Genomic DNA, 19,077 nt, shown 5'->3' with positions numbered 1-19,077 from the left:
GAAGAGGGTAGGAAACCCACAGGGGTTGAGAGGGGCTAGGGCTCAGAGTGAGGCGCAAACCCAGACCCCTTCCCCACTTCCCTCCTCTACCACCTTCCCGGGCCACTAGTGGGGCCCAAAGAACAGGGGCAAGGAGTGGAGTCCTAGCCCTCCCCACCCCTCCAAGAAAAGCGCAGAACCCACCATACCAACATTGGCCATTTTGTCACACGACCCATGCAATACTGCTTATAATGAAGTAGCCACCATCCGTAAAGACACTAGAGTCATTTAGGGGGCTAATTATAAGGGAGCATTTGATGCCATTAATTTTAATGGCTGATAGCATATAGTTGGCAAACCATGTATTCATAGCCTTGTTCACAGGACTTTTAACTAGTTTATTGCCTTTTTCTCCATTAGGGCACCCAAGTCCCTCAGATTTCAGGATAGAGCTATTAACTTAGACAAGTAAGTGTCTTTTCAAACAACTGAACAAGCAAGCACGATGCACCCAACTTCATGGAGGAGTGGCTGCATAGACAGTTAATTGTTGCCAAGACTTCCCATATTGAAAGAGAACCTCATTAACATGTAGTCCATTTAAACAATTGTTAAGTGTCAGCCCCCTCTGCCACTATGTGTCCTCATGACAACATTTGTGGCTTGAATCACTTTATCTGCTGACACTTGCACCATAACAGCTGCGTGTTCCACACCTTTGGCACATCACTTATGAAATTGCAAGGAAGCTACTGCTGCAAAGCACCAGCTCTGAAGTTGTGGGGATTGCAAAACTAGCAGCCTACAATCTGACTGACATGCAGTAAAATGTTAAGGCTTGAGAATTTGAGATACTGCCTGAGCAACCCTTACAATACTCAACCCATTGTCACAGACTGGTCAGAAATCCCAGTGTCTGTACACGCAATGAATACACGTTTCCACTGCTGATGTTCACACATTTATTACATACAGAACAGATATGGTTCACTTGTTTGATAGCATAAGGGACAAAGCATGGGAAAATATTCATACAGCAGTCTCTTTACAGAATGCCATCTTCAGACCAAACTGCGGAGTTTACAGGCCTTAAGACACTTTTAAAATCCTTTTATAACATACAAGGTACTTTACATACATCACACTGGAGATATGATAGGGAAGTGTATTTAAGCCAATCAGCTTTCACCTTGCTGTTCTGTAGCCATTAAATGAGGATGATAGGAACATGAAAGCAGTGGCTGTTCGCTTAGCTGTCACTGGCCCCTTTTTGAAAGTGTGCTTTTCTTCAAAGAAAATCTGCTTCAAACTGCAAACAAGCCTGCTGAGATAAGGAGGTCTGGAACCTATTTTCTTAAGTAGCCATGAAATTTCAGTGGGAGACAGAGGACCAAGTACTGTCACTTTGATCAAACAGATATGGAACATAAACTATAACAGGTAAAAATCTCACACCATGTTTCATAATTATCACATGGCATACTCCATGAAACTAAATAATTGGGGTCACTTACATTTTTAAAAAATCAGTTCAAATATTGAAATTTAATTTACATTAATTAACAAAAGTTGTGAATTATTTGCTGTCTAAAGCCCTAAGTGACTTATCCTACCAGAAAGCATTTCTGGAATATGCCACAGCAGAATGAAAGCCTGACTCATTCAGAAATGTCACATGGTCAAATAGGCCTTTCTGGAATCCCTTTACACAGGTACACAGCTGGAGGACTTGATTCAAATCCTCTCCTGATCTCTGTCTCCAGAGAGTAGTACAAGTGCCTATGTAATATAACACTGATCATAAGCAATGCAACGCACCGCCAAGCCTCTGTCTCCCCCTAAATAGGCTGTTGGGGCCTCTGTTCTCTAGATACGTGCTGTTGCCTTCCCAGCACCTTATGTGTGGCTAGTACACCTGTACCCCTATATAACGCGACCTGATATAACATGAATTTGGATATAACACGATAAAACCGCGTTGCGGGGGGGGGGGGGTGCGCACTCCGGTGAATCAAAACAAGTTCGATATAATGCGGTTTCACCTATAACGTGGTAAGATTTTTTGGCTCCCGAGGACAGCGTTATAGCGAGGTAGAGGTGTATTTATCTCTCAGCTGTGTATGCACAATCCAAACCTCAAAAGCAATGGCGTTGCTACTGCTAAAGAGAAAGTAGGGGTCTTTCTTCACTGCCCTGCATTTTGGACTATGGGGGTATGATAGTAGTGCACTAACTCCCCTGTGTGGATGCTGCAGATATGAAGTAAAAGTTCACACTAACACAGTACTCCTCAAACAGGATTACATTAACGCAACTAGGAGCCCTTTAGTTCATACCGGCAGCATCCACCCACGGGAGCTGACACTAGGTAGGTATTCAGGAGACCAGCTCTGCCACAGACTTCCTGTGTGACCTTGAGCATGTCAGTCTTTCTGTTCTTCAGATCACTAACTGCAAAACCCTTCCCTCCCTCACAGAGTTGATGTGAGGGATAAATCCATTACACATTGAGAGGCATATCACAGTAATGGCGGGAGATAAGTTCTGCAGATAGACATGGGTACACTAGGTCATCTGGGATCCTAGAGTACAAAGACACTGACTGAGCCAGGAAACCAGCAAGTGAGGCAGTGCACATGTGCTCAAAGATTTAAAAGGCCAAGAACAGTGAGGAGCCAGGAGGCAAACTGTGGCATCAGGGCTTTTGACCAATGGGTCAGAAGAAGGAGTGAGGTAAAAACCCTTGAGATATATGCACAGGATGATACTAAGATCCCCTTTCCAGCTTTTTATAGACTGATTTAACTGCAGGACAGCTGCCATGAAACACAAATCCTGCTATAGCGATGTGCTAATCCCAAAGCGCCCTCTTGTCTGAGTGCCACGGCTTGGGATACACATGCCTGAACTTGCATTCTCACTGAGTTGCTGTTATTTACTGGGAGAAAGTGAGACAAAATCAACATCCTGCCTTTTCTTTTCCCCAGCACTCTTCTGTTTTGAGAGCAGAGCATTTCACCCTGCAGAAAATCAGCACCAGGATTGGAATGCATCTTCATGAGCCAATAAAACCTAGCTGGGTTAACACCGAAGCCATGGCACCGGTTACACTTCAAAACCAACTATCACTAAACAACAGCTTGTCTCTTGACATTTTTAAGGCTTGTTAAAATAATGAAACCAAGCATTTTTTACTTCCCCTTCCAAAAATACCACATGGACAAAATAGTGCTGGCTCTTCCTTCTGCTAATCAACCAGATCCCAGTAAACTTTCAGGGCAGCAGTGTCCAAGCACTATCTGGCCTGACACCAAACACCTTTTTTGCCTCTGACTCTACCAAGCAAACAGTCCTCCCTGATTTCACGCTCACTCAGCACTATTTAATGTTACCAGCTGACCAAAAAATAGCAGAGTAGGGACGGCTTTCTGTATATACCATGTGTTCCACACTCTACCCCTTCTCATGAGCCTGTTGGCCCTCTATGGCCAAATAGCTGAAGTGCTTCCTGAAACTTCTGTGTTCTCTTCTCTGCAAACTTCTGGTTTAACCTGATGCTGCCTGCTCTCAGATCCTGGGATAAGACTCGGTGCTTGGGGACAATCTATGCAGAGGGGATGGGATGAGAATTCCATCTGGTGAACTGGATAAAGATTTTCTTTGGGCTGTTGTGATTCATTAGTCTTGTTTCACTGGAGGACACGAGGGTGATGCACTGTTTCTCATGCAGGTGGCAGTGAGGTAACCTTCCTGACAACCTGGGCCAACCCTTCCAAGACATGCTTCTCTCTCATGCTTCTTGGAGAGAGGTATTTGCACAATTCCCAACTCTCAGCTTCACTCTGAAGATTCTCTGCCTTTTTTCCCCCCTTGTAGACACCAGCTTCAGAAGGATAACAGTAATCCAACCACTCAAAGCACACGGGCCCAAAATGAAAGCTGCAAGTTCAGAGGTTAGAATGGGGGTCACCATCCGATGCAGGAGCTGTTGCAGTTGTCTGGGGTTCAGTTGCCAGCAGTAGGTGTAATTCAGGAGTTCTGTATGTACATCTTGGCATTCAGGTGGGAGGAAGGAGAGATATGTTGGCAGGAAAGGAGAGAATTTCACTCAGGGATGTATGAGACTTGCCAGACGATAATATGGCTCCTCTCAGCCTTGGAAAGCAATGGTTTCACTTGGGTGGTATCTTCAGCATTCTCCTCTGTCTCATCATCTTCTCCATCCCCTGCAGAGAGAATACAAACAGTAAAGAGGAGGGGGAAGGGAGATCCAAAGCATTACTGCCCCTCACAAAAGGCTCATGTCACTTAACAAGTATCATGGGCATCACTAACTGAGCTCTTTCATGCCCGGAGGGACACTTGTATACAGCAAGACTGGTTAGGAGGGGGAAAAACAGATCTTCATAAAGAGACAAAAACGTGGCCCTCTAATATCCCTGATTTCATGTACTGACCCATCCCTCCACCCCTATGGAGGAGCCCATCCTTATAACAACAGTTATGCTTCAAAACACAACAGTTTAAAGGCTGCAACACTTGGGCTGGTAGTAGAGGAACCAACTAGGGGTCATGCTCCTCTTGACCTGCTGCTTACAAACAGGGAAGAATTGGTAGGGGAAGTAGAAGTGGGTGGAAACCTAGGCAGCAGTGACCATGAAATGGTTGAGTTCCGGATCCTCACAAAAGGGAGAAAGGAGAGTAGCAAAATACAAACCCTGGACTTCAGAAAAGTAGTCTTTCACTTCCTCAGGGAACTGACAGGCAGGATCCCCTGGGAGGCTAATATGAGGGGGAAAGGAGTCCAGGAGAGCTGTCTGTATTTTAAAGAAGCCTTATTGAGGGTGCAGGAATAAACCATCCCGATGTGCAGAAAGAATAGCAAATATGGCAGGCGACCAGCTTGGCTTAACAGTGAATTTTTTGGTAGGCTTAAACTCAAAAAGGAAGCTTACAAGAAGTGGACATTTGGACAGATGACTAGGGATGAGTATAAAAATATTGCTAGAGCATGCAGGGATGTAATCAGGAAGGCCAACGCACAACTGGAGTTGCAGCTAGCAAGGGATGTGAAGGATAAAAAGAAGGGTTTCTACAGGTATGTTAGCAACAAGGTGGTGGTCAGGGAAAGTGTGGGACCCTTGCTGAATGGGGGAGGCAACCTAGTGATAGATGATGTGGAAAAAGCTGAGGTACTCAAAGCTTTTTTTTGCCTCCATCTTCACAGACAAGGTCAGCTCCCAGACTGCTGCACTGGACAACACAGTATGGGGAGGAGGTGAGCAGCCCTGAGTGATGAAAGAACAGGTTAAGGACTATTTACAAAAGCTGGACATGCACAAGTCCATGGGTCTAGATCTAATGCATTCAAGGGTGCTGATGGAGTTGGCTGATGTGATTGCAGAGCCATTGGCCATTATCTTTGAAAATTTGTGGCGATCAGGGGAGGTCCCAGATGATTGGAAAAAGACAAATATAGTGCCCATATTTAAAAAAAAGGGAAGAAAGAGAACCTGGGGAAATAAAGACCTCACTTCAGTCCCCAGCAAAATCATGGAACAGGTCCTCAAGGAAACCATTTTAAAGAACTTGGAGGAGAGGAAGGTTATCAGGAACAGTCAACATGGATTCGCCAAGGGCAAGTCACGCCTAACCAACCTGATTGCCTTCTATGATGAGATAATGGCTCTGTGGATATGGGGAAAGCGGTGGACGTGATATATCTTGACTTTAGCAAAGCTTTTGATACAGCCTTCCACAGTATTCTTGCCAGCAAGTTAAAGAAGTATGGATTGGATGAATGGACTATAAGGTGGAAAGATCATCAGGCTCAATGGGTAGCGATCAACAGCTTGATGTCTAGTTGGCAGCCTGTATCAAGCAGAGTGCCCCAGGGGTCAGTCCTGGGGCCATTTTTTTCAACATCTTTATTAACAATCTGGATGATGGGATGAATTGCACCCTCAGCAAGTTCACAGATGACACTAAGCTGGAGGAAGAGATATCATAGAATACCAGGGTTGGAAGGGACCTAAGGAGGTTATCTAGTCCAATCCCCTGCTCCAAGCAGGACCAATCCCCAGATAGATTTTTGCCCCAGATCCCTAAATAGCCCCCTCAAGGATTGAGCTCACAACTCTGGGTTTAGCAAGCCAATCTTCAAACCACTGAGCTATCCCTCACCCACACTGGAGAGTAGGAATAGGGTCCAGAGTGACCTAGACAAATAGGAAGATTGACCCAAAAGAAATCTGATGAGGTTCAACAAGGACAAGTGCAGAGTCCTGCACTTAGGAAGGAAGAATCCCATGCACTGCTACAGGCTGGGGACTGACTAGCTAAGCAGCAGTTCTGCAGAAAAGGACCTGGGGATTACAGTGATGAGAAGCTGAATACAAGTCAGCAGTGTGCCCTTTTTGCCAAGAAGGCCAACGACATATTGGGCTGTATTAGTAGCATTGCCAGCAGATTGAGGGAAGTGATTATTTCCCTCTATTTGGCACTGGTGAGGAGACACCTGGAGTACTGTGTCCAGTTTTGGCCCCCCCACTACAGAAGGGATGTGGACATATTGGAGAGAGTCTAGCGGAAGGCAATGAAAATGATTTGCGGGCTAGAGCACATGACTTACGAGGAGAGGCTGAGGGAACTGGGATTATTTAGTCTGCAGAAGAGAAGAGTGAAGGAGGATTTTATAGCAGCCTTCAACTACCTGAGAGGGATTCCAAAGAGGATGGAGCTAGGCTGTTGTTAGTGGTGGCAGACGACAGAACATGAAGCAACGGTCTCAAGTTTGCAGTGGGGGAGGTCTCGGTTGGATATTAGGAAACACTATTTCACTAGAAGGTGGTGAAGCATTGGAATGTGTTACCTAGGGAGGTGGTGGAATCTCCATTCCCTGAGGTTTTTAAGACCCCGCTTGACAAAGCCCTGGCTGGGATGATTTAGTTGGGGTTGGTCCTACTTTGAGCAGGGGATTGGCCTAGATGACCTCCTGAGGTCTGTTCCAACCCTACTAGTCTATGATTCTAGAGAATGTTGTAGTATTTCTCTGATAAGGACTGTCTATGGGGATTGATCTGGAGATGGGGTAGAGACAGCCAGTTGGGACAGATGGGGTCAGGCCAACCATGTGTCTTGGAAAAGAGTGGCTAACAGTAGAGGAAAATGCCCAAGTGCTTCCTCTAAAGCAGGAGACATGACAAGTGGAAATCATTTTCTGAATTCACTACGTTGCAACCCAGTTTCATCTCTAATCCCATTGGCCCATGTTTTACCCACAACCCTTCCCACCTAACCCCTTCCCAAAAGTAGGAGCTCACCAATCCGGAAATCGATGTACCCTTCTCCTCCACTCAGCACCAGGACATTCTTCAGCTTCTGCCCCTCAGTCTCAGTGGTAGCTGTGCTGGGGTTCTCAGAGGGGCTGTCCAACACGCTCCCATTCAGGGTTGCAAGAACATTACCTGAAAGAGCACAGGGGTTCCTGTCAGCACGTCTGCCACACTCCCAGAATGCTCAGCTACAGGACACAAATGCCCTGCCAATCCAGTCCCTGCTGCTGGGAAACTGGATTTTATTCCAATTCAGACACAAAAACCAAAGGACCTTCAAAGGGGTAACTGATCCCTACAGAGTTAGAAAGGGTGCTGTGTCATCCACAGCATTCTACAGAGGACAGATCAGGCCTCCCCTGATTTGGCAAAGCCCACAGATGTCTTAGGGGATAAGATGGCCAAATAGAAGAATGTAAACACAAGAATCCTCATGAGGAGGTGCCTTGGTCACCTTACCAGGAACAGAGACAAAGAACTTGACTGCATCACGGTGGCCATGGAAACAGAGCTGTGCCTGAGCCATGGAGCAGTAGGGGATGAAACTGCTGGCAGATTTGTCACTGCTGTCATCACCGTACACGTGAATGATTCCACCAGGGCGATTCCCGTCTCCTGATGTTGGGGAGGTCTTATTGGCTGAAGACAGGGAGAAGAAAAACTTCTAGTAGTAGCTTTGTTCCCATTTATATACCATCAGTCAGAGTGAGAAGTACGTAAGAAAAACACAAACCATGAGTCACGTAGGAAAAGCTTTAAAGGTGCAGATGCCCATTAAAGGCCCTGTTTAATGCCATCAGCCGCGCATCATGGAGGAGACCCTACTAGATTATATAGGCCCTCTCTCTACTGGCAGAAAAGGCACAGTCACGTTCACTGTTGCTAATAAGCTGTGCTTCTCATAAAAGGGGTACTTAGGTAATAGGGAAATGCTCCTCCCTGGGGGTTGGTTGGAAGAGTAATCCCAGCCCTACACATGCTGGAATGAGAATGTCCAGGGAATCTCAGTAAAGGCCTTCTAGAGCTACAATATCCATTCTTCCGAACTCAGGCTGGCTGAGTCAGTGTCTGCAGAGTCATAACAGAAGCCTTCTGCCCCAGTGACCAGTCATGGTACTTAGATGGGCACAGTTTGCTGTGCTGATGAAAGGGTTAGGATTCTTGGCCTTCATGCACCTGGAAAGTAGTGGCCGTTTCCCAGGTTGGTGAAGCTGCTCAGTTTCAAAGTCAAGTCAAGGACTCATGCTAATCTGTCAGTGCTCAGGCTGGCAATACAGCCTCTGCAGCGTTAGGGAAGGCACTCTCGATCCCAATAACATTCGGGCTCATCGAGTCAAATGGAGCAGAGTTCCTTTCCTAATCCAAGGAGAATTCTGCCACCAGCCTAAACCCTCATACCATGAGTTCAACTATCTAGCCACTCAAGAGCTCCTCAGAGATTTGGACCATCCTCAATTCTCATGGACTTCAATGGGAGGTAAGGATGTTCAGCAGCTTGGAGGATCAGGCTCTGAAGAAGTGAACACCTCCTTTCACCAGTGAAAACAGACTAGAACTCCGTACTCAAGGAGGGAGACTCCTTCCCTCGCATGCACACCCAGGCCAGCAGAAATTATAGAAATACAGGACCAGAAGGGACCACAATACGTTATCTAGTCCAGTTTGCTGCACTGACGCAGGACTAAGTATTATCTAGACCACCGCTGACAGATGTTTGTCTAACCTGCTCTTTGTCTAACATCTCCAATGACGGAGACTCCACAACCTCTCTAGGCAATTTATTTCAGTGCTTAACCACTCTGACAGTTAGGCAGTTTTTCCAAATGTCTAATCTAAATCTCCCTGCGATGTTATCTGGTTAAAATATGACCATGCAGATCATTGTTGCTACCACTGTTATATAATTGCAACAAATCTTATACAAAGTGTGTCAAGTAAGGTGTCAATAGAAAGGGTATGATTTGCTGAATATGATTATGCTGTGTATGCATGTATCATTTTTGTATCTGAAGTATTAAATATTAACTATGTACCTGTATTTTAAATGTTTGCTCATGTGGAAACACCAACAAGGTGTTTAGCCAGCACATCGTGAAGGGACTATTCGAGTTAAATGGCTCATCAAGAGGCACTTAACTCTCAATGGACCATGGGAGATGCCTAGCTACACTTAATGGACTTTCCTGTGAACGTTCTGCCTGGAATATAAGTAATGGCTTCTGCTGTGACTAAGCAAAGCATGCATGGACATGTGACTTGCCTATGTGACTCCAAAACACCATCTTGTTACATGTAATTTTCCACAGTGAGAACAATGGGTTTCCCTTCAATTGGCAGAAAATATAAAAGGTCCTGGAAACATCTTCATTTTGCCTCTTTCCCATTCAAAACTCTGGACCATGAACTTATACTAATGGAAGCATTCTAGTTAAGGGACTGAGGACCTTCCAATGATCTGGAAGCAACCAGAGACTTAACAAGCAAGCAGTTTATTCCATTACTGCTACAAGCCTGATCCAAGAACTTTGCAATTATTGATTTGATTCCTTTAACCAAGTTTAACTCTCACCTTTTGTGACAAAGTGGGGTTTATTCATCTTATGTTGCATGTGAGTCTTATTGTCCTATAATAATATTGTGCATGCCTCAGTTTCCCTGTGTACTGCACCAATGCTTAGGTGATGGGAATTGGGTGTGTGATTTTCGCTGAGGCCCTCGGGACAGTTGAGGCTGCCCAGCTGTCTGCACATAGGCGATAACTGAACCAAGAGGAGGTTACACCTTTTGCCCGGGAAGCAGGACAGACCAGGAGGAGAAGCAATCGGTGTGTCGGGGGTTGGGTTGCTGGAAGCTGGGAAGTCTGTTGTGGGAAACTGGAAGAGGGGGAGTCCAGGGCATCTGGCCCAGGATTCCCCCAAGATGGACTTGGCTGAAAGTCACTGATTTCTGTGATAACAAGTTCTGTCCTATGCTGTGTTCCTGTTGACTAATAAACCTTCCATTTTACGCTGGCTGAGAGTCACGTCTGACTGCAGAGTTGGGGTGCAGGGCGGGCTCGCTGCAGGAAGGGATGCTGAATGCTCTGAGGTGAGACCCAGGAAAGATGAAGCTGTGTAAGTTCTTGCCCTGGTGACAGTGTGCTCAGAGAGAGAAGGTATGCTTCCCCAGAGTCCTGACTGGCCTTATGTGGAACAGTTCCAGAGCATCGCTCAGAGACTCTGTGACAACTACCTTTCTCTTTCTTTCTATCTATAAATAAATCTTTAGATTTTAGTTACTAAAGGACTGGCAACAGCCTGATTATTGGGTAAGATCTCAGTTGTATACTGACATGGGTATGTGGCTGGTCCTTTGGGATCAGAAGAATCCTTTTGTTTGATGAAACTGGTTTTAAATAACCACTCATTATTAAGTCTAGTGTTTTTGGTGGTGCTACAAGGATTGACATGCCTAAGGAGACTGCTTTTCTGACTTCTTGCTAGCCAGTGTGATGAAACTAGCTAGCCTGTTCCGTAACTGGCATTCCTCGAGATGTGTTGCTCAGGTGTATTCCACAGTAGGTGTGCGTGCTCACCACGTGCACCAGTGCCAGAAGTTTTTTCCTTAGCAGTACCTGTACTGGGGGAGAATCGCGGCAACCCCTGGAGTAGCGCCTTCCCCCACCCTCGGTTCCTTCTTGCCAGACAACTCCGACAGAGGGGAAGGAGGGCGGGGTGTGGAATAGACAGGAGCAACACATCTCGAAGAACGCTAGTTATGGAACAGGTAACTGTCCTTTCTTCTTTGAGTGATTACTCCTGTGTATTCCACAGTAGGTGATTCCAAGCAGAATCTATTGGAGGCGGGTAGGAGTTCACGATGGTTCGGGACGAAGTACCACCCTGCCGAACCCGGCATCATCCCTAGACTGGGAGATGATCGCATAATGCAAAGTAAATGTGCGAACTAAGGCCCACGTGGCTGCCCTACAAATGTTCTGGATGGGGACATGGGTGACGTAGGCAGCTGATGAGTCCTGAGCCCTCATAGAGTATGCCCTCACGATAGGTGGTGGGGGAATCCCTGCCAAATCATAACACGTGTGTATGCACGAGGTGATCCAGCGGGAAAGCCGCTGAGTGGAGATGAGTTGCCCCTTAGCCTGCTCGGTTGAGGCAATAAAGAGTTGAGAGGATTTCTGGAACTGCTTAGTCTGATCCAAGTAAAAAGCCAACGCCCTATGCACATCAAGCATGTGAAGGTGGTGTTCCTAGTTGGAGAAATGGGGCTTAGGACAAAGCACAGGGAGGAAGATGCTCTGCTCCATATGGAAGGCGGAGACCACCTTCGGGAGGAACGTCGGGTGTGGGCGAAGCTGGACTTTGGAAAACTGCATAGGGGAGTTCTGAGGTTAAGGCCCTGAGCTCTGAGACACATCTGGCCGATGTGATCGCCACAAGGAAGGCCACCTTCCAGGAAAGGTGCAACCAGGAACACGTAGCCAGGGGTTCAAAGGGGGCCCCGTGAGATGGGACAAGATCAGGTTGAGATCCCATTGCGGCACGGGGGGCCTAGTGTACGGGAACGAACGGTCAAGGCTCTTCAGGAACCAGGAGGTCATTGAGTGGGAGAAGACCAAGTGGCCTTGCACCGGCGGGTGAAAGGCTGATATGGCCGCCAAATGCACCCTGACTGAGGCAGGTGCCAGTCCCTGGGCCCTAAGGGATAAGAGGTAGTCCAGGATAAATTGGAGAGGTGCGGCGGAAGGGACATTCCCCGCTCACTCGCCCACCTGGCGAATCTGGACCACTTCGCCACGTACCACCGACGTATGGACAGCTTCCTGCTTTCCAGGAGGATGGGCCTTACCTGCTCCGAACACTTATTCTCCTCCTTATTCAGCCATGGAGCAGGCACGCTGTCAGGTGGAGTGCAGCCAGATTGGGATGGAGGAGCCACTCCTCGTCCTGGAAGAGGAGGTCCAGGCGGAGCGGCAGCGTCCTCGGGGGGGGCCACCAAGAGGTGTAGGAGGGGCCTGTACCAGTGCTGGCGGGCCCACGCTAGGGCTATTAGAATGACTCTCGCCTTGTCTGCTTTTACCTTCTAAAGGACCTTGGCAATGATGGGGAATGGAGGAAAGGCATAGAGAAACTGGCCTGACCAGCTCAGGAGGAACGCGTCAGAGATCGTGCCTTCCCCCATCCTTCTCCTGGAGCAGAACTGGGGGCAACACCAGTTCTGACGGGTTGCAAACAGGTCGATCTGGGGAGCTCCCCACTCTTGGAAGAGCCAGTGAGCGACCTCCGAGTGGAGCGACCACTGGTACTGGGGGGAGAAGACCCTGCTGAGGCGGTCCGCTTTTGTATTGCGGACGCCTGGGAGATGAGCTACCATCAGGGAGATATTGTGGGCTATGCAGAACTCCCATAGGTTCAGGGTTTCCCAGCAGAGGGCTAGGGAGTCAGTCCTGCCTTGCCTGTTGATATAGTACATGGCAGTGGTGTTGTCTGTGAGGACTCTGACCACCTTGACGTGGAGGTGCGTGAGGAATGCCATGCACGCCAGCCAAACCGCCTTGAGCTCCTTGATGTTTATGTGAAGGGGCAAGTCCAGGGCCAGCCATGTTTCCTGGGGGGTTTGCACATCCCCCGTGTGGGCTTCCCAGCCCAGGTCTGAAGCACTGGACATCAGGTCTATGGACGGGTTGGCCTCCCTGAAGGGAACCCCTTGCAACATATTGCTCGGGCAGGACCACCATAGGAGGGAAGCGAGAATCGAGGATGGAACTATAAGAACCTTGTCCAGACTGTCCCAAGCTTGGGAGAACTGGGAGGCCAGCCATAATTGGAGGGGCCTCATATGTAGCCTGGCATGGTGGACCATGTAAGTGCACGCTGCCATGTCCCAGAATCCGAAGACTCGCCTTTGCCGTAGTCACCGGGAAGGCCGTGACCAAGGTGATGAGATCCCTTGGGGTCTCGAACCTGTCCAGGGGGAGAGAGGCTGTGGCCTTGGAGGAGTCCAGTAGGGCCCCAATGAACTCGATGTGCTGAACTGGCACTAATGTCAATTTGGTCTCGTTCACGACCAGGCCCAGACTGGCGCATGTTGAGAGGAGCAGCTCTATGTGGGACTTTAATTCGTGATGGGACTCCCCTTTGAGGAACCAGTCGTCCAGGTAAAGGAAGATTTGTACGCTTTCCCACCTGAGGTAGGCCGCCACCACAGACATACATTTCATGAAAACCCTGGGAGCCGTGGATAGGCCAAAGGGGAGGACTGTGAATTGGTAGTGGTCCATCCCCACCATGAATCGGAGGAAAAGTCTGTATCCCTCGAAAATATGGACATGAAAGATCCAGGGCCGTGGACCAGTCCCCTGTGTCCAGGGAGGGGATAATAGAGGCCAGGGACACCATGCGGAACTTGGAACAGGTTAGAAACCTGTTCAGATTGCGCAGGTCCAAAATAGGCCTGAGACCTCCTTTCGCCTTTGGGATAAGGAAGTACCGGGAGAAGAATCCTTTGCCCTGAAATGCAACTGGCACCCTTTCCACCACTCCTATGTGGAGCAACCGGTCCACCTCTCGATGCAGAAGATGGACGTGTTCTGGGACCCCAAGGGCCATTGTGGATGGTGGGTGATTTGGTGGAGGTGACGTGAACTGCAACACATAGCCCTTGGTGATGGTACTGAGGACCCATTGGTCCAAAGTTATGCGGGACCACGCCCAGAGGAAGGCAAACAATCGCTTGTAAAACACAAACTTTATTAATCGGGGGGGGGGGGGGTGTCTCCCTGGCAACAGGCCCGGTAGCCTCCTGCCAATAGTCAAAACTGCCTCTTCCCCTGCCTCTTGCCCTTAGAGGGACCAGGCTGCGGGGCAGAGCAGGACTGCCACTGAGACTGATGCTTCTGGTCTCTGGGCCTTTTGAACGTGGGCTCATATCTGCTCCTTGCAGGCTGAACTGCCAGAAGCGATTTGGCCTTATCCTTAGCCGGAGGGTCATAGAGTCCCAAGGTCTGCAAGGTGGTCCGGGAATCCTTCATCCCATGCAGCCTGACGTCCGTCTGATCTGCAAAGAGCACTTTGCCATCAAACAGGAGGTCCTACATCAGTGATTGTGCTTCCATCGATACTCCGGATAGCAAGAGCCACAACGCCCTGCACAGTCTCCTGGCGTCTTTATTTTTTGGGCTGGCCTTGATGCTCTCTGTGGTTTACCGATTCCACAACGAGCGAGTTGGGTGCCCGGTATGAATACAGATATTCATGGTCCTTTGCCGGCACAAAGTATTTCCTCTTGGCCTTTTTCGAGATTGGGATCAGGGAGGTGGAGTTTGCCACAAGGAGTTCAAAATGTTGGCAATACCCTGGTGCAGAGGTAGGGCCACACAGCCCGGTGCTGAGGGAGACAGGATGTTAAAAAGGGAATCAGACGGGCCCTCCATCTCCTCGGCCTGCAGCTGGAGGTTGGAAGCCACCTGCTTTAGCAGGTCCTGGTGTACCCTGCAGTCCTCCTGCGGGACCAATGGTGGAAGAGCCGCTATGGTTTCGTCCGGTGCTGGAGAGAGTGCCCGTACAGAGCCGGGTGCCTCTATTGGTGCCGGTGCATTGATCCCGAGGTCAGAGTCCTGGCGCAGCTCCGCCGACCCGTGACCTGCTGACTTGTCTTGTGGGTGGCCACAGGAGACCGATGGAGCCTGGGACGCTCCAGCGACCGAATGGGCCTCCGCTTGGACTGACACTGATGGCCACGGTGCCCACTGGCACCACTCTCCTTGCCACGGAGCCCCTTGCCATTGGTTCGGCTGAGCACAGGATGGCAATATGTGCCCTGGCGGAATGGCACGTACCGAGGGCAGGTGGACGTGCCCTGAGGCCGAGGTCACCGAAGAACACTCGGTGTCCTGGGAGCGGTAGGAGCGTCGTTTGTGGTGTCGTCTCCCTCAGGACTGGGATCTCAACGACGACAAGCAGTACCCATGCGACTAACTGCTTCAGTATGTGTGACGGCGACACCCCGCTCGGTGCTGTGACGCTGAGGTACCCCAAGGGGAGCCTCTGGTGTGATGCCTAGATGACCGGGAGCTGGAATGGGAGCGGCAACGTCTGTCCCGTCGAGACCGGCTCCAGTACCCATGTCTAGCAGGTGCTTCTCTCAGTGCCTCTGCTCACTGGTAGGCAGCGTGGAAGGTCCCCGCGACTCCCATCCCGGTGGCGGCCCAGACAGTCTAGCCGGTGTCGAGGGTGGCTCGGAGCTGACGGAAGAGTGGCTGCCGTGCGCCGAGCGGTGCGGGGAGGGGTCTTCGGAGTGGGAACTGTGGCTGCTCGGAGAGGTCTGGTGGGCACCCAGAGGGGGCTTGCTTCGTGACTCGAGATGGGCAGGGACATAATGTCCGTCACAGCCTGCACCGCCTTCGGCATCAAAGGCATCCGTACTGGTGGGGATGCCTGGGTCGATGGTACCGGGCTGCTCCGCTCCACATGAGTCAGAGCTTTAGAGCCTAGTGGGGATAGAGGGCTGCCCAGCGCGAGACTAGCCTCCCCCTTGTCCTTATCACGGCGTTGTTGTGAGGTCGAGTTCTTCCCTTGCTTTTTGGCAGGAGAGCGGTGCCAACTGGTTGAAGGAACCTCGTTACGTACCGATGACGCGGTGGCTGGTGCCGAGTCCGATCTGCGCACCGACGTCGGAGTCAGCGCCGACTCCATCAGGAGAACTTGAAGTCTGAAGTCTCTGTCCTTCTTGGTTCTTGGCTTGAACAACCTGCAGATCTTGCAATGGTCACTGATATGAATCTCACCCAGGCAGTGAAGAAACTCAGTGTGAGGGTCACTCCTGGGCATAAAATGGTGACAGGAGTCGCACGACTTGAAGCCTGGGGCACGGGACATGCCCCAAGCCCACTCTATTCATTGAAGAACCATCTACAACAGTACCACTAAGGTCGAGAAGGGCTGCAACAAAGTTGGAGCACAAAAGTTCCGACTACCTTCACTGGCGGCAAGAAGGAATTGAGGGTGCGGGGAGCCTGTGGCTCCCCTTATAGCGCGATATACAGGCACCACTCCAGGGGTCGCTGCAGTCCTCCCCCAGCGCCTTTACTGCTAAGGGGAAAACTTCTGGCACCACTGCATGTGGCGAGCATGCATACCTACTGTGGAATACACAGAAGCAATCACTCGAAGAAGAACAGAAGTTTACGTTTGTTGCTGGTTTGCTACAGCCTATTTTGCTATAGCTGGTTTGCTATCTGCCCTATTTCTCAGCAGCTTGTCCTGAATTTGGTATTCTCAGTTGTGACCCACGGAGACACGGTTACACGCCCTCACTGCAGCTTAAGCTTCTTGTCCTGTTGTCAGTGGTTAAAGAGAACAATTTATCACCCTTCTCTTTATAACAACTTTTTCTGTGCTTGAAGGCTGTTCTCATGTTCCCCGCCCACCCCCAGTTTTCTCTTCTCCAAACTAAACAAACCAATTTTTTTCAGTCTTTCCTCACAGGTCATGTTTTCTAGACCTTTAATCAATTTTGTTGCTCTCCTTTGGACTTTCTCCAATTTGTTCACATCTTTCCTGAAATGTGGTGCCCAGAACTGGACACAATACTCCAGCTAAGGTCTTATCAGCACAGAGTAGAGCAGAAGACTGACTTCTTGTGTCCTGCTAATACATCCTAGAATGATGTTTGCTTTTTTAGTAAATGTTACACTGACAACTCATATTTCATTTGTGATCCACTATGACCCCCAGATCCTTTTCTGCAGTTCGCCTTCCTAGACAGTCATTTACCATTTTATATGTGGAGTACTCTGCATTTGTCCTTACTGAATTTCATTCTGTTTTTTTCAGACCATTTTTCCAGTTTGTCAAGATCCTTTTGATTTCTAATCTTGTCCTTGCAACCACTCCCAGCTTGGTATCATCCACAAACCTTGTTAAGTGTATTCTCTATGCTATTATGCAAATCATTTAAGAAGATATTGAATAGAACTGGACCAGCACAAATCCCTGTGGGACACCACTCAATATGCCCTTCCAGCTTGACTGTGAATCATTGATAACGACTCTCAATGTACAGTACCATTTTCCATCCAGTTGTGCACTCACCTTATAGCAGTTCATCTAGGCTATATTTCCCTATAAGACAGGTCATGTGAGACAGTGTCAAAAGATTTAGTAAAGTCACAATATATCACATCTACTGCTTCCCCCTATCCACAAGGCTTATAACCCTATCAAGGAAGGTTATCAGGTTGGTTTGACATGATGTGTTCTTGAAAAATCTATGTTGACTGTTACTTATTGCCTTATTATCTTCTAGGTGCTTACAAATGGATTGTTTGATTATTTGCTCTGTTATCTTTCTGGGTACAGAAGTTAAGTTGACTGGTCTATAATTCTTTGGGTTGTCCTTAGTCCCCTTTTTTATAGACAGGTACTATATTTGCACTTTTCTAGTTCTCTGGGATCTCTCCAGTCCTCCATGAGTTCTCAAGGATAATCGCTAATGGCACAGAGATCTCTTCAGCCAGTTCTTAAAGTATTCTAGGATGTATTTCATCGGGCCCTGCTGACTTGAGGACATCTATGGGTACGTCTACACTATGGGATTATTCCAATTTTACATAAACCAGTTTTATAAAACAGATTGTATAAAGTCGAGTGCACGCAGCCACACTAAGCACATTAATTTGGCGGTGTGCGTCCATGGTCCGAGGCTAGCGTCGATTTCCAGAGCGTTGCACTGTGGGTAGCTATTCCATAGCTATCCCATAGTTCCCACAGTCTCCCCCGCCCCTTAGAATTCTGGGTTGAGAGCCCAGTGGCTGATGGGGCAAAAATCATTGTCACGGGTGGTTCTGGGTAAATGTCATCACTCATTCCTTCCTCCGGGAAAGCAACGGCAGACAATCATTTCGCGCACTTTTTCCCTGGATTGCCCTGGCAGACGCCATAGCACGGCAACCATGGAGCCCGTTCTGCTTTTTTTTTTTACAGTCATCGTATGTGTACTGGATGCCGCGGACAGAGGCGATACTCCAGCGCTACACAGCAGCATTCATTTGCTTTTGCATGATAGCAGAGATGGTTACCAGTCGTTCTGTACTGTCTGCTGCCAGTGTAATTTGGCAATGAGATGACGGTTATCTGTCCTTCTGTGCTGTCTGCTGCTATCACGGGTGCCCCTGGCTGAGATTGGCCGGGGGCGCAAAAGCAAAACTGGGAATGACTCCCTGAGTCAATCCCTCCTTTATGGTTTCTAAAAATAGAGTCAGTCCTGCCTAGAATATGGGGCAAATGTACTAGAGAAGCAGTATATCAGAGAGTACAGCTGCTCTGTGTCAGATCCCGCAGAAATGATGAGCTACATGCCATTCACGGGGGGTGCCCCTGCAACAACCCCACCTGTTGCTTCCCTTCTCCCCCAACTTTTCTGGGCTACCGTGGCAGTGTCCCACCCCGGCATTTGTGTCATGAAGTAATAAAGAATGCACGAATAAGAAACACTGAGTTTTTAGTGACATAAAATGAGGGGAAGGCAGCCTCCCAGTGCTATGATAGTCCAGACAGGACATTAAGCAGTGTGGCGGAGAGGAGCCCAGCATCCCACTGCTATGATAGTCCAGGCAGTACAGAATCTTTTCTTTTCACATGAAAGGGAGGGGGCTGATTGAAGCTCAGCCCCCAGTTGCTATGATGAAGACGGTTAACAGCCGTTCTGTACCATCTACTGGGAATGACCAGGAGTCATTCCTATTTTTACCCAGGTGCCCCCG

General features: G+C 48.8%; 1 protein-coding gene across 22 annotated transcripts in view; it reads right to left on the bottom strand.

Moving 5' to 3' along the window:
- Positions 1–930: 930 nt before the first annotated feature.
- Positions 931–19,077, bottom strand: part of MAPK8IP3 (mitogen-activated protein kinase 8 interacting protein 3) — a 178,175-nt gene continuing 160,028 nt past the window's right edge. For all 22 annotated transcript variants that reach the window (XM_050968093.1, XM_050968094.1, XM_050968104.1 and 19 more), the window contains 3 exons: positions 7,776–7,955; positions 7,305–7,448; positions 931–4,208 (listed from right to left, as the gene is read on the bottom strand). In XM_050968093.1, coding sequence (XP_050824050.1) covers positions 4,087–4,208; positions 7,305–7,448; positions 7,776–7,955 — 446 coding nt within the window. In that variant the 3' untranslated portion in view covers positions 931–4,086. The remainder of the gene's footprint in view (positions 4,209–7,304; positions 7,449–7,775; positions 7,956–19,077) is intronic.

This window comes from Gopherus flavomarginatus, chromosome 9 (assembly GCF_025201925.1).
Source record: "Gopherus flavomarginatus isolate rGopFla2 chromosome 9, rGopFla2.mat.asm, whole genome shotgun sequence".
NCBI classification, from domain to species: Eukaryota; Metazoa; Chordata; order Testudines; family Testudinidae; genus Gopherus; species Gopherus flavomarginatus.
This window is presented reverse-complemented; position numbering and strand designations above follow the sequence as displayed.